Genomic DNA, 15,616 nt, shown 5'->3' with positions numbered 1-15,616 from the left:
CATGTGCCCCACATGTGCCTATCTGGCCAGCAGGCTCCAAGGCTAGGTGCAGGGGTAGCAGCTCCATGCACATAAGCACATGCACATAGACAAATGTCGTGAGTGTCTTAGAGCACTCTGAACTCCGGGCAAGGTAAACACGCACACACGCCTGATCGGGACACGGGGGGTACAGTGCTCGGAAAAGAAAGACAGGAGAGACACCTTTACTGTCTGCACCGCGTTACACTGCACTGCACGCACAATCTTTATTTTAGGATTCATATATAGTAAACCCGATCAGTTCACAGAGCCCAGATAATTAAGTGGTGAAAAGGCATTCTTTGTGGCAAGCTACAACGTGACAGACTACAATGTTTATTCTAAAACTATCTAAGTGAAGTAAATAATCACAACCAGTTCTCATAACTTCTCTAGCCCAGGAAGAAATTCATTAGCTCAAGAATGTTGTTAATTTGTCTGCTGTTAGTGTCACAAAGGGTGGCCAGCCACTTCCTCAAGACTTCTGCAAAACAAAGCCAGCTCACAGTATGGATTCCAGAGGGTGAGGGGTCTCACTGAGAACAGGCATTCCTATTCTACCTCCTTCTCGCATACCAGGGCGGCTATTGTAAATTGCAGGTTAGAGGGGGTTGGGCCTACAAAGTGACACCTCATCCCCCACACTTCCTTCCTTTTTATTTTTTAACAATAATTTCCATAAGATCAGGTTATTAATAGTATTTCGTCTTATGCAGTAAAAATACACAAGAACTATGGCAATGAGAACTATAATTAAACTAAGTCCCATGCCACTTAAAGTGTGGGTTATGCTCTGCCAGATTCCTTTGGAATCTAATCCTTTCAAAGATTGAGCAAGCAATTGCGCGAATTGTGCCAGGGATTCATCATCATTTTGCTTTGCAAAATCCTTGTCAATTTGATTATGCAAAGATTCTATTTTCTCCTGGGCAGAGGTGTTTCCATTTAGATACATTCTAATCACTTCCCATTCATGTTCTGTTTGATTATAAGGTCGTTGGGTTATACAGAAAGTAGTTGAATTCCAATCACATTTTAAAAACATTTGATGCTGAAGAGCCAATATTTTTCTACCCATCCATTCAACTGTTTGTTTAAGGAGGTCTATTTGTTGTTGTAGTTTGGCATTTATTTGCCACTGAGTTAACCAAAGTTCATGAGAATTCTCATGCCATAATTCTACAACATGTTTTTCTTGCAAAGAGGTTTGTAAAGCTATTCCTGAGACTGCTGCTAGGGAGGCTACAGTTATCAGACTTAACAGTACAGCAACCACTATTCCAATAAATCTTTTTGTACGTTTTAACAGATGTTTAAAAAATTCAGTAGTAACAGAAATTACTGGGTCTTGAGACCATGGTCGAGTTAAATTTACAGGCAACCAAATATGAGTTTTTTGTTGTAACAGCATAACTGTATAAGGCTTAGTGAAATTTAGTGTGCTATTTAAGCATGTAAACAATTGACAATTTAAACAAGTACAAGAAAAATGTGTAAAATTAAAAGTTCCCACTAAAAAGACATAAGGCAGAGGTGCACAAACAGTAATATTATACATTTTAAACCTAGTAAAATTATAAGTAGTAGATACAGATCGACTAGTCCCTGAATAGGAAACATTGTACAAGGTTACAGGTTGCATAGCGGCTGGAATCTTCCAAATATGATTTTGAAGGTGATGAGGGTATTCTTCGGCTGCAACAGCAGGGTTAGCGATTCCACCATCTCCCCACCACAAAAGAGACGTCTTCTGAGGAAATATAGGAGCTCCGTCAGTTATTTTCTTTGGATCTGGAAGACTATACACAACAGAGAGATTACATCTTGTCTCATTCCATTCAGCACATCCATTAACGAATTTTCCAAATGGTCCCCAAATAATATACCCATCAATATTTTTAGCAAATTTTCCCATACATAGTTGCCAAATTATGGGATTATAAGAAATATTTTTATAAGTGAATTCAGGGCATACAGGAAATGTATTTATGTCAGGTGCTGTTAAATTTCTCCAGGTAACATTAAAGGTTTGAGCAGCCAAGGCTTGAAGCCTTGTCCTTTTGTTGCCTGCTTTTATTCCATGTTGAATCCAATACTGCCATCCCAGAGGGATGCAAGGCGGTTCCCCAATGCAAATAGGCCTTTGATTACCATAATAAGTAAAATTGAATAATGTCCCATCATCTTGATTGTGGGGGGTTAAATCAGCCCACGGTGCTGACAAAATTTCTCTAGGTGTGGTATAAAGTAAAATATCACTAGTTCCCCATTTTACAGGTTCTAATAAAGGGGGATTTGGAATATATGCCCAGTACGAATGTGGAGGTACCTCAGTCCCCGATGCAACGGTGAGCAAGGCACATAAAGCTAAAAACAAGTTTTCAGGGTTTAAAGGCTTTCCTGCTTGAAGGACAAGCCGTTGCCCTTCTATGGTCAATTTCTTTAATTGTCCCTATGTAGGGAGGGGATTTAAATTTGGTCGCTGTGAGCGGCGGGATTTTCTTAGCTGTAATCTGGCCATGGCTGCGATAGGAACAAGCTCAGCATCTTTAGCCTCTAGCTGGTTTCGCGCTCGCTTCTGAAGGCACGGTTCCGGTTCCTTGGGGAGTTGTCTCCGGGGCTGGCGAACAGGGTCTGGAGGCGCGGATCCTGATCCATCGTCCAGGGACCCACTGCTGAATTCCATTTTCTGTGGAGATATAACCAAAACCTTTCCCCTTATAGAGCAGTGTGCCCTTCTCCCATTCAGCCTCTGGAGCTGTTTTAGTCCAAATAGGTTCATTAATCACAAAGGGCTGTTGTTGCTGTTCGAAATGTCTTTCAGCTCTTGTTAATATTTCACCTTGTGGTAAATTGAGAAAATTTAAAATAAACAATGCTTGATGCAGTAATGTTTTTGGACTGTTTTGCAATTTAAACAGTATTGGTATCTGAATATCCTCCTGACTCCTCCTTTTTAATTTTTTAATTTGCAACTTAAGAGTGCCATGTGCTCTTTTAACAATAGCTTGACCCTGGGGGTTATATTTAATCTCTGTAATATGAATAATATTATGGAGATCACAAAATTGTTTAAATGTTCTGCTAGTATAAGCAGGTCCATTATCTGTTTTGATTTTAGAAGGAATTCCCATAACTGCAAAAGTCTCCAATAAATGTACAATAACATTTTTAGTGGATTCTCCCTGTTGAGCAGTAGCCCATAGAAATGAAGAATAGGTATCAATAACTACATGTACATAAGAAAGCCGACCAAAAGAAGGTACATGTGTAATATCCATTTGCCATAACTCATTAGGTTGAGTTCCTCGAGGGTTGAAATGAGTTGAGCTATACGTTCTCCCTTTAATAATTTATAATCTGTAAGTGAGGACATCAGAATTTGAATTTCTCCAGTATAATCTGCATCTATAATTCTTAAGTGAACCGTAATGCCTTTTTGATTTAAACTAGATCTACCCGTGAGCAAGCCAAAAGTTCCCGCAGGCAGGGGACCAAAAATTCCTGTAGGAATTCTCACGGGAGATTGTCCTCCTCTTAATTCTACATCTTTTAAGGCTGGTATGTCCACTGCGGCGCTGTGTTGGGTGGCTGGCTGTAGGGAGAATACGGTAGATTTACCCCATTGATTTGTCCGGGGCCCGGGGTAGGGCCCGCTCTCCCGTTTCCCTTCTGTTCAGCTGAATTAACTTGTTTACTCCTGCATTCACGAGCCCAATGATTTCCCTTCTTGCATTTTGGACATAAGCCAGGAGCTCTAGATCTCTTTTTTTGATCATTGCCTACAAGTTTTGGACAGGCCCTCTTTACATGTCCTGTCTGACCACAATTAAAGCATTTTAAAGACTGTTCCTTTTTAGATTGCCAATTAGTCCACGTGGTTGCCATGGTTTCAGCAAACAGTTGCATTTTCCTAGATTCTGAATTTAAATCTTTACATTGTTTTATAAAATTGTCAATCGTTCCAGTATCTTTTATTGGAATTAAAGCCCTTTTGCATTCATCATTAGCATTTTCAAAAGCTAACATTTTTAAGAGATGCTCTTGTAAGTCTTGTCCCACTACTGTTTTTTCTATAACATTTTGAAGTCTTGCAACGAACTCAACATACGATTCATTGGCTCCTTGCAGAACTTTAGCCCAAGATCCATATTCTGATCCTTTAGACCGTATTTTATCCCAAGCTTTTAAAGCAATATCTTTTAATTGAGCATGAATCTCTCTTGGAGCTCCTGCCTGATGCTCAACAGTATCAAAGAAACCTGTACCAGAGAGCATGGGATAAGAAATGAGTCTAATATTAGGATCTCGATCGTCAGCATTTTGTCTTGCCTTTTCCGCACAACCTTCCATAAACCACATGTGCCACTGTAAATATTCTGGCTCCTTTAAAAGAATTTTGGCCAAGGCCTTCCAATCATAAGGAGCAAGATTACCATACTGATCTGCTACCGACGTTATTAATTCTTTAGTGTAATGAGCCTGAGGGCCATAAAGGGTTACAGCCTTTTTTAATTTTGCTAAATCATCTATATTAAATGCTTCCCATCTAGGGGGAACTGCCGCTCCATCTATTGGCTGCGGCCTGATTACAGGGAAAGCAAAGGCAGGCTTTTCCTCATCAGAATCCCCTAATTTTGGTAGATCAGCCAAAGCTAGCTTGGCTTTACTCCAATTAGGGTTAGATGGAGGAGGTGCAGAGGGAACTACAGGCGGGTTCTGCTTAACGGAGAGTTGTTTCACCTCTTGTGTTAAATGCTGTATAGCCTGTAAAATTGGGCGATTGTCATAATTTGATATTGCTGCGGCAGCTAAAGCTGAGTCGGCTGTAGTGGATTTTACTTTTAGTTTGGACGCCTTTTCACTACTTAAAGCGATAGCGTCATTTTGAACTACATTTTGCTCCTCCTCTGTGAGGGGCAATTCCTGAATAACTGGCTTAATTTCTAGTTGAAGATTTTCTACAATATGTTCATCTTCCATAGCTTTTAATAAAGAGTACACAACCGACCAAATCGCCCAAAAACGTAAAGGAATCTTTTCCTCCTGTTGCATAGCCCTTTCTATACTAACCCTTGCCTTCCTCCATACTTCTACATCCAAAGTTCCTTCATCTGGAAACCAAGGATTATATTCTTTAATTGTATCAATACACATATCCAAGTCAGCTGACCTGAGCGATATGCCATATATAGATAATAAATGTTTAAGAATTTTTAAGAAAGGAGAGGAAGCAGATTGTCCCATTTCCCCGTAATAAAATTATACTTACCTTCCTAAGCGACCTTCGGAGTCCCTGAATTCAGGCGCCACTTGTCGTGAGTGTCTTAGAGCACTCTGAACTCCGGGCAAGGTAAACACGCACACACGCCTGATCGGGACACGGGGGGTACAGTGCTCGGAAAAGAAAGACAGGAGAGACACCTTTACTGTCTGCACCGCGTTACACTGCACTGCACGCACAATCTTTATTTTAGGATTCATATATAGTAAACCCGATCAGTTCACAGAGCCCAGATAATTAAGTGGTGAAAAGGCATTCTTTGTGGCAAGCTACAACGTGACAGACTACAATGTTTATTCTAAAACTATCTAAGTGAAGTAAATAATCACAACCAGTTCTCATAACTTCTCTAGCCCAGGAAGAAATTCATTAGCTCAAGAATGTTGTTAATTTGTCTGCTGTTAGTGTCACAAAGGGTGGCCAGCCACTTCCTCAAGACTTCTGCAAAACAAAGCCAGCTCACAGTATGGATTCCAGAGGGTGAGGGGTCTCACTGAGAACAGGCATTCCTATTCTACCTCCTTCTCGCATACCAGGGCGGCTATTGTAAATTGCAGGTTAGAGGGGGTTGGGCCTACAAAGTGACACCTCATCCCCCACAGACAAACAGAAATGGACACACACAAATACACATGCACACACATACACACACACACACACACACACTTTCCTGGTCATGCCTAGGGGCTAAGATATAGCAGAGCTCACCTGTCAGCAGAATCTGCTGTTGGAGAGGGAAGCACACCTGTCCTGGGCTGGGATCTACCACTCTCCTCACATAAGTACTAATTCATTTTTAGAAAACCTAGAAAAATACTTCTGTCATATAACTTTCTCAGCAAGAGAATTCTAGAGTTTGCTTCACTTGCTCTGCTTTGTTTTGTGTTTTCCTTTACCACATTTATTTATTTATATTTAATGTGGTCCAGTATTTTGATCTCTCGTCCTTTTTTTATTTCTATGACTCATTTTCTTATTGTTGTATTATGCTGTTTATTTTATCATTTTTTCAGTCCCCTTTTAAGCTTATTATATTATCAAATTCATCTTTATTAATTTATGTGTTTCTAGTTCACTCTGCACTATTTTGACCCTTTTTTATTTCTACAGTTGATACATTTGTTAAATTAAATTGATTTTTTACTGTATTTCCATATCTTGATGGGTACTGATGGAAAGACAGAGCTTTACATAACCATAAATTCCCTAACTACTGTTGATCCATGTTAGATATTCCTTGAGAATTCTCTTGCCCCTTTGGATCTTGTTATGTTAGTGGGTTCTGTGGCATTCCTGTGACAAATGAGGGGTCATTTCCTGTTTTCAAGTCACTCCTGCATTCTGATGAGGTCAGATTCGTAAATGAATTGGGTGTTCAGTTGTGCCCACTGGATTGGTGGGGAACATGTGATACAGCCTAGTGCATACATGGCCAGGATCATTACTAATCTTGGTGTTAGCCTTCCATGATGCACCCTTCCTCCATATTGCAATTGGGTCTGATCCATACTTGAAAGTGAAAAAGGTACCTCTTTAACTCTGATCCTTCCTGAGTAGTAGGCTGGGTCTCCCAACCTGTAAACCAGACTGACACCACCTCATCCCCTAGTGAACCTTACACAATAAGCAAAAAAAGGTAGATAGAGTACAAATGTTATACACCAATTGCATCTTATTAACCATCTCAGGTTTACATCCAAATTGAAAAAAAAAAAGAATAGAATTTGCAAAGCTCAAGGAACCTGTGGAAGTCAGCCACATCCTCTTTATGTGGCAGAGTCTGCACAGAACATAGGTCCCCATGCTCTTTTGATTTTCTACTTAGTCATGCACAGAGGCCTTTTCTGCACTCTGCTGTACTAATAAACTCTTCTGGTGTGCCCAACATTGCAGGTGACCAGCTGGACCTTCCAGGCCGGGAGGATTTTTCTCAGGGTTGCATCACTGGGGGAGGACATCCTATTCCTTGATAACAGTAATAAACTCCAGCCTCCTCACCCTGACCTCTGCAGATTTTGAGTGTGAAATCGTTTCTTGATAAGCTGCTAATGCACCTTTCTAGGACCGAAGAGTGCTTTTTGAAAACCTGAAAAATCATGCCTTGTGGAGCCTGGTATGGCTTATGTACCATTATCTCAAATAGATGATTCCATCACTATGCTCAAGACTCTGTTTGGAACTAGAGGAGAAGGAGCCTGGTTCTCCGGGTGCCAAAGAGAGTGAGAGAGAGTGGGGTCTTGGCATCTGAATATCTCCTGTGGACCCTTAATCATTGGATAGAAAGACAAGGTCATGTACAGGCATGATGATTCATTTTCATATTGTCTCCATTATTTCATATTTGAAGCTAAATTATTTTTGCGATTTTCATATATAGGAAAAAGTGTTCACTTATAATAAAGTATCCAACATTTGCACCCACTTGAGAATTAATGTGGATCATCCTTCTCTTTCATTGTGACATCATCACCTCACCATAGCTCCAACTCCAGTGGAATTTTCCTCACTCACACAGACCTCAAGCTCTTGTTCTCACCCTGTTCCTGAAGGATGCAGTCTCTCACATGGAGAGAACAACACAGGTAACAGTGGGACCCCATCCCACTCACTCATTCTCCATCCTCATCTCCCTCCATCCTTACCAGGGATGCAGAGCATTACCAGCTCCAGGAAATGAGCAGGGAGCCTCATTTTGAAATGCTGAAATGAGGGTCCAGATGAATCAAGACAGGTTGAGTTTTTATCTGGAACTTGAAGGGAAGCCTCTCCTTGGGGACATCATGCAAATGTCCTGGTGGGCATAGTAAAGGGCAGGATGGGAAGCCTCTCCCATGAGCAAAGTTGCTTCAAATCTCTATATTTGGGGAAAATCAGAAGAGCAAAGTCCATGTGCTGTCCAGCACTAGGAGGAAGGATCCCATTTCTAAAGGCCCTGTCCATACTGCAGCATGGTGCCTCAGTGCTCTTCCCCAGTAAGGAAACCACTGCCTCCTCCAGTTACTGCTCAGCACAGCAGCTTTGTGCTAGTGACAACATGGAGCCTGGAGAGGGCTTCTGGCAAATGTGGTTTAGAGGTGAACTATTGAGATGTTAGTCTTCATGGGCACAAGGGTTACACACCATGGGGCACTGCTGTCAACAGAATTTTCCAGGAATATAAAAAAAAATTTCTGTTTCAGATAGAGAATTAGGTGTCCTGTTGAAGGCAAGTGGAGAAAGAGACAATGATTGTGCATTAGGTAATCAATACATAATTCCCAGGCAGTAGTTTAATTGATGAATATCCTGTCTTACTTATCTCCACAGAGAGATGTTAATATGAATACGAACAGATATTAACATGTAAATGGGTATACTATAAACATATGTTTGTATAGAAATACATCTCTCTATATGTTTTTACATGTTAATCCGTATCTTTGTACACAGACATGAAGGAATATGTATCTATAAATGTATATATATATATATATATATATATATATATATATATATATGGCTATATATAAATGCATATATGTACATTCCAATGTACTAGATTAATTAAAATTGTTCTTAGGGGGGTAATTCCTTTGAAATCTTTCTTAATTTGGGGAATTTTGAGACACAATCACACTTTGTAGTTCGTCCTGGCCTTGAGTTCACTGTGCAGCCCAGGCTAGGTTCAAACAGGTCAGCTACATATCCTCATTCCATCAGAAACTGCTCACTCACTGTACAGACACCCAAGGGTCTGTGGTTAACTCACCAGTTCAGTCACCATGGGTTTGGAAGACATTTCACTGCTACTAACAGCAGCTTATAAGCTGAAGACATAACATAATGTCTGCAACCAGTGTTGTAGTCATTCTCCCCGTTTGATTCATCCTGGAGCATCCTGAACTCATTTTAGTGTCTATCCTGCTGTTTGCTGGCCATGTGACATGGGAGGTGCACTCTCTCCATCTACCTAAAAACTGTATCCCATTCCTTCTGATAAGAATGGTGACAAGGTTTAGCAGAAAATTAAATGGACTGGTGTGCCTTACATACTTTATTATGAAAGATTCTTACAGAAAAACTAAGTAAAGACATCCACATTACTTTTCCATTTCTACAGAAAGATTTCACATGATTTCACTTCTTGAACATGCAAAAGTCATCATGTTACACTTCTGCAGGTCAGAAGTCCAACTCAGTGTTCAGTGTGATAGAGCCAGGATGCTGTCAGGATGCATTCACTCTGGAGGATCCAGGAGGGAATCTGTCCTTTTAAAGTCCTAGAGGTGTCCCAGAGCCTGTGTCCCTCATATTCTTACTCCCAACATTTCCTCCTGGCCCCTCTCCAGGTCATACCTCTGTGTGTGGCCTCCCTGTGTGCTGTCCAGATGTCAGTACTGAGAAACTTCAGTCCACAGGAAAGAAGGGTAAGATTTTGTGTTACAGAGATTCTGCTTTGCATTTTTTCAACATCAGTTAATTAAAAATATTCCATTGTTAAGGAGGAAAACTTTGTTCCCCTGTGGGAATAATGAGCTAGCTGATTCCATTTATGCATCCATTTTCAATTGCAAATCAGCATTGTCTGTTCTAAGACAGCGAAGACAGTGAGTTTTAAAGTTGTTTTTTCTATAAAGTGGCCATTGTTTGCTTGCTTAGTGTGTACCAGGAGAACAGACATATTGAGTGGCACCATGGAGAGCCCATGATGATGTTTTCAGTGTGGTGTAAAGATACAATGGGATGCACCAAAGTGAGATCCTCACCTCCAAAGGAGCTATCTATGGAATTATGACAGCAGGAATGACTGATATACTTTATCCAAAATTAAAAACAAATGTGTTCCCTAGAAAACACAGCAATTTAAATAGTTTGTGGTGTTCACATTGAAGGAAAGCTCTCTATGAGTATCTGAGACATCTAGAGCATTTATGCAGGGTGCAGGCAGCAGTGAGTCTCAGGTGAGTTTGTTGTGGGTGAACAGAGTGCACCCTGGAAAGCCAATGGGTACTTACTGGTCCTAACTTAGAGCCAGAACATGTTTTTCAACACACAGTTACACATGTGTCAAAATCAATAGTATTGTATACTAGAAATGTGGCTTTTTATAAATGTAAAATTTATCCATATCATCCTGTCTTAAAAAGGAAAAAGTTCTGTGACTGTGGCTCTGCTGTAGCACTGAGCATTATGGAAGCCCATACGAGGAAAATAATGTATTGATTTGTGCAATTATTATCTAAGGGAACTGTTATTCTCTATGGCTAACTTTTTTTCTCGTACAAATGTTGAAGATCTTTTGTTTTGGGGACTTTCATGGGAGCTGTTAAGTACTGAGTTGGGTAATATTTTCATTTAAAGTTTCATTAAAATTCAAAAATGAGGATTGTATGATCCTTTCTTGTATAGATGGTAATTCTGCATACACAGTGTTAAATGGAGATGCTTGAGTCTGGCCTCAGGCTCTGGTATGCAATCTACCCAGTGGACCCAGCAGTTGGCTTCCTAGCAGCTGGCCTTGAGGATGTCACCCTCTTGCTGACTCACCTTTGTTGTGGGGCTCTGCAGATCCTGCTGCTGTCTGAGAGCAAAGTAGAGCAATACGGTGCTGAGGTCTTCATTTTCAACCAAAAATTTTCACTATCCTGTTAAGGCTGGACTGTGTGCTTCTCTGCTCAGAGGTTTCTTTCCCTGTGGAGGAGGCACGGCCATCACTTCAGATCCAGAATGAGACCCTCAGTTCTTCATCTTAGCCATTCTGTGTAAGTCAGGGAATTTTCCCCATGCTATGATTTTTCATTTGAATGTAGGAATGATCCATCTCTCACGTTAAACGTGAAATAATAATAAAAATTCTTTATTCCAAAACAAAGAGAAATGCACATCAAGTCCAGTCTGTGCTTAAAGTATTCATTAATTTCTCTTTTTTGTCCTGACTTACTGTCATAGCCCCTAGGCCCCCTGGTTAGGCACATCCTTGGCTGCTGTGATTGAAATTTGGTGAAGTCTGAACACTCCTCATGTCCCATTGATGTCCACAGATTGAGATGAGTATGGTCTCATGATGGATGAGGATGGAAGTTTTCTTCTGTCTGTTTTCTTGTGGATGTTTAAGACTGACCCAGCACCTCCAAATTCTAGTGAAGCACTATGCAACTGAGCTGTACCTGCAGTCCCAGATTTGAGATTTTTCTCATTTCTGCAAGGCGATACAATGTGATCAGCCCTGCCTGCTCTCTGCTGTCTAACCTTGTGTCCTATTGGGTGTCCTTTTCTCACAAATGCCTCTTCTCTGGGTCTGGTTTATGACCCTGAGATTGCTGAATTCTTCTCCTGCTCATGGCCTCATGACTCATTATTTCATTGCCCAGTTGCTATTTCCCTTGGTAATCAGGCTTCAGTTCGTTCCCCATTTTGACTACGACCCAGGTGAGAGTCTGGTGTAGCTTTTTCTCTTTTGAGAGCTGGACCTGAATGTTGAGGACTTTAACCATGAGAGTCTTTCATCACTGGTGGTGACTAGAAGCCCTGAGTTTTTCCACATGGATCACATTGTTCTCAGGGATGATCTGCAATTCACAGTGAAACTGCCTCTCACTTTCATAAAATCCTCCATGTCCTTTGAGGCCCTGGTATTTGGGACAGCCTAGGATGAAGCCAGTGAGGCATTTGCTTTGGTTGCAAAACTGAAGAAAGTGCCCACATCTCTGTCACTTGTATGATAAACTTTAATGCATCCAAAGGCCACTTGATATGAAAAAATCAGAATTGTAGGTGAAAACTGATAGAGTTACTTCCAAAAGATGAAAAATATTAACAAAAGATGAGAAATATAAAATAAAAAGCGGCCTTTATTCTGAGAACACGGAGAGAGATGACCGGCAACCCCCACCGCTGGCGTCCGGCGATCTCTCCGGCGGACACGCGGCGTGGGGGCCTGTAAATAATCTCGGTTTGGGGTGGAACCTAAGGCGGGCATTAGGGATACACAGGTAGCCCATTGGTCCTAGGTTTGGTGCCATATGTAAATTCCCAGGGGCGGGAAGATGGCGTCACAGGTAACTTCCTAGGGGCAGGGCAAGATGGGGCTTCCTGCTTCCGGTTGTGGCTTTCCTGGCTACAGTGTCCTGTCTGGGCCAAACCTTTCATATCCCGTCTTATGGTTATTATGAAAAGGGGCAAAGCTTTCTCTCTTTAACTACTTCCTGCTGGCAAAGGGCGCTGTACTGGAGCCTAGGGGAGTTGACGGGATGAAGGTTGATGCCCAGGTAGACGCTGGTACCAGGTGTTTTGGCCAGGACAGCTTCACTGGTGAATGCACGTATGTCAGACTGGAAAAACAAAGAGACAAGATGTTATGAGGAGACATGGCACTGTCATATTTAAGGACCCAGGTGAGGTAAAGGGAAAGGTGCCTTTGATTTAGACATATCATTCTATCAGGACCATGTTGAGGTAGAAACATTTCCACGGTGAGGCAGAATTCTGAAAATTAAACGTGGGGTTAGGAGGAGTGGAGTTATGAGAGGTGATTACTCCCCCATCTGAAAGCATAAAAGTTAAGACGGTAGGTTGGTAAGGCTTGTCTCTGGTATGCATGATGTTGGAGTCTGTAGGCAATACTGCTAAAGAGTCCTGCTGTAAAAATGATCATTAATAGAATGTAAGAAATTAGGAACCAAAGTGGATAACAAAACATGACTTAGCCTGTTAACTGTGGCTGCGAGGCCTTTGTGAGACGGAGACAGGTAGGAGACAGAAGATGAGATGACCACTCAGAATGATCAGATTTAGGGCTGGGAGGGCACCTCTTAGCCTGAGTGATGTGAAACCAGGATGGCAGTCTAGCAACTTTGATTTAGGCATGGGTCACTGTAACCTGGTTGTAGTCCTTGGAATGATTTGCTGTAACAGAACTTTAGCAAGTATGAGAAAGGCTTTTATGTATCCTGAAAAAGTATAAACCAAGTGAGAAGACTGGGACCTGCACAAAATAGGCCCTGTTTGTAAATGGCATAGGTTGACCATCAATACCCCATCATAGAGACTGAGGACTTAATATAGCAGCCTGAAAACTCAGGAAGAACTCTGTATATCTGGCCTCTATGTCCACAAATATAGAGAATGTCTTACCTGAGAGTTTTGTGCGACTTGGAATCTGAGACGGACACCTTAAAGGGGGCTGTTGTTGCCCTGAACTTCCTCAGTCTTCAGCAGCGATTTTCTGTCGGTGACGAATCTGGCAGTGTCGACATTTCCTATGAGGGCTAGAACTTAGGATGGCTTACCCACTCTCTGGTGGCTAGGACAGTCCAGTAGCCCTGGAGTAAGGTCTCAAAGAATGCCAGGGTGGGGCATTTTCTTGCCCAGTATCTTCTGCTGCATTTGAGCGTGGTCCATGGAGGGGGCAGGCAGCTCCACCTTGTGTAGGTTTACCTGTCTCAGAACTACAAGTGTCACAAGTGTTAAAAATATAAAAAACCATATTAAGATCTCTCTAAGGTTTGAAGGTCAAGTTTTGCCTTTTTGTTTGGGATTTGGACTATAGTAGAATTAAGTAAGCATGCAGGAATTTAATATTGGCATTTTGGATTAGAGAGCAGGCTTTATCTGGATGGCATATCGCTTTTTTTATAGGGTGACATGTAGAATTAACAAAGCTTTAGTCTGCCAAACAAGGCTTTAATGGAAACATTTTGCAGTAAAGGTTTAGCAATCTTATGAATAAATCAAAACTGATCTAATACTGTCAAATTTTGAACACATTTATTTTTAAAGTTGTTATTTGCAGTAGTATGAACCAAGACAAATAAAATAAAACTTTAAAGAAAACCCTTGTCTTGAAAGACAGCTAGTGGTTCCCAGCAAAAAGGAATTTATTACCTTAGTTGTTAAACAGGAGATTGGTGAAGGCTTTGATTGATAAGCAAGGCTGGTAAAATTATCAGGTGGCCAATAACCTTGATTAAATGGTTTGAGAATTGTAATAAAAAAGCATCTTTTGAGTGGAGCCAAATTGTAAAAAAAGCATGCCTGAGCAGAGCCGCTGAGCTGCTGTTTCGCGGCGCTCCGGCAGAGCACGCCCAGTGGGTGGGGCAAGCGCTGGGATGTAGCGCGCAGGGGCGGGCTCAGACTGCCCCCGGAAACGTGTAAGATGGCGGCGGTGACGAGGACGGCGCACAGGGGAAGGAGGGGCTGGGACGGCGCATGGGGGAGGGGCTGGGAGGCGGCCCGACACAGCGTGCGAAGCTGGAACTGCTTGCAGGGCGTGAGGATTAGAAAGCCAATTTAGGAACACAGCTGGGTTTTGATTAGCCTCCTGGACCTGTTTTAAAAGTTTGTTATAGTTAGTATGCTTGTCCTGCTCTGGCACAGATATAGGCCCAGAGTCATTATAAACGTCCTTAAAATGTAAATCATAACAATTAGTAATGAATTCAAATTGCCTGATATAATTCTGTGGGTCAACAGAAAAGCTACCTAATTTATGGACAGTCTGGGATAGATCAGAAAGGGAAAAAGGCACATGGATGTTAACAAGTCCCTCGGGGCCAGCTTGCTCCCGAAGCGGTAGCAGAGCCTGAGGAGATTCCGGAGCAGAGGGCCACTGAGCAGCCATCCTTCCGGTAGGCGCATGTGAGCAATCATCTGTAGAGCGGCTACAGAGCTGCTGCCGGTCACCCTGGGAAACATGAGCAGATGGCGTCTCACTGTGTGCCTTGCAGCTAGAGGACTGCTGTCGGCAGCACAATGAAGCATCATGTGCACTGCAACAGGGCGGCTGTTGTAGTTCACAAGAGGAGCCACAAGGAGACGCCTGTTGACAGTGAGGGCCCTGGAAACATGGCGGCGCCCTGTCACGTGACCCAAAACATGGCGGCACCTGGGAATATGGCGGCACCCTGTCACGTGGCCCGAAACATGGCGGTGCCTGGGAACATGGCGGCGCCCTATCATGTGACCCGAAACATGGCGGCGCCCTGTCGCCATGTGGCCCTCCGGAACATGGCGGCGCCATGCCACGTGGCAGAGGGTTGCAACATGGCGACTGTTCCCTGCGCAAGCTGGAACAATCACGCGACCTGCTGGAAGGACATAGCGACCGAGACCTAGTATGGTGGGCAGAGGGTGAGAATGCTGTAGGGGATACAGAATTCTCAGGAGAGGAAGTCGGAGACTGCGAGGAAGCGCTAACAGAGGGATTAAAGCTGCTGGGAGAGTTATGGGTCCCGGAAGGCAGAGAGGGAGCCGATCGCACAGCGGGAGGTATCTGCGACAGAGAGGGATTAGAGCTGCTGGGAGAATCAGGCATAGGGGGAGGAGAGAGTGGCC

The 15,616-nt window shown here is 42.5% G+C and overlaps 1 protein-coding gene across 3 annotated transcripts; it reads right to left on the bottom strand.

Annotated features, from left to right (window-relative positions):
• Nucleotides 1–205: 205 nt before the first annotated feature.
• LOC134472809 (endogenous retrovirus group K member 13-1 Env polyprotein-like) lies at nucleotides 206–13,381 on the bottom strand. 3 transcript variants are annotated; one of them, XM_063235147.1, is made up of 3 exons: nucleotides 10,832–13,381; nucleotides 5,294–5,418; nucleotides 206–2,710 (listed from the first exon to the last, which is right to left on the bottom strand). In XM_063235147.1, the coding sequence occupies exon 3, from the start codon at nucleotides 1,934–1,936 to the stop codon at nucleotides 623–625; it is 1,314 nt and encodes a 437-aa protein (XP_063091217.1). In that variant the 5' UTR covers nucleotides 1,937–2,710; nucleotides 5,294–5,418; nucleotides 10,832–13,381; the 3' UTR covers nucleotides 206–622. The 3 variants fall into 3 exon arrangements, with proteins under 3 accessions (XP_063091217.1, XP_063091216.1, XP_063091215.1); XM_063235146.1 differs by lacking the exon at nucleotides 10,832–13,381 and adding an exon at nucleotides 7,948–8,758; XM_063235145.1 differs by lacking the exon at nucleotides 10,832–13,381 and having other exon boundaries at nucleotides 5,294–8,758.
• Nucleotides 13,382–15,616: the final 2,235 nt, after the last annotated feature.

Source organism: Cavia porcellus, unplaced genomic scaffold (genome assembly GCF_034190915.1).
Source record: "Cavia porcellus strain 051 isolate PalLab524CR breed Dunkin Hartley unplaced genomic scaffold, mCavPor4.1 scaffold_25, whole genome shotgun sequence".
In the NCBI taxonomy this organism is placed as follows: Eukaryota; Metazoa; Chordata; class Mammalia; order Rodentia; family Caviidae; genus Cavia; species Cavia porcellus.
Note: the sequence above shows the minus strand (reverse complement) of the source record. Positions and strands in the feature narration are given on the sequence as shown.

Bases quoted from the DNA above. Each gene is read 5' to 3' on its own strand.
- LOC134472809 (XM_063235147.1), bottom strand. From the start codon at position 1,936: ATGGGAAAATTTGCTAAAAATATTGATGGGTATATTATTTGGGGACCA.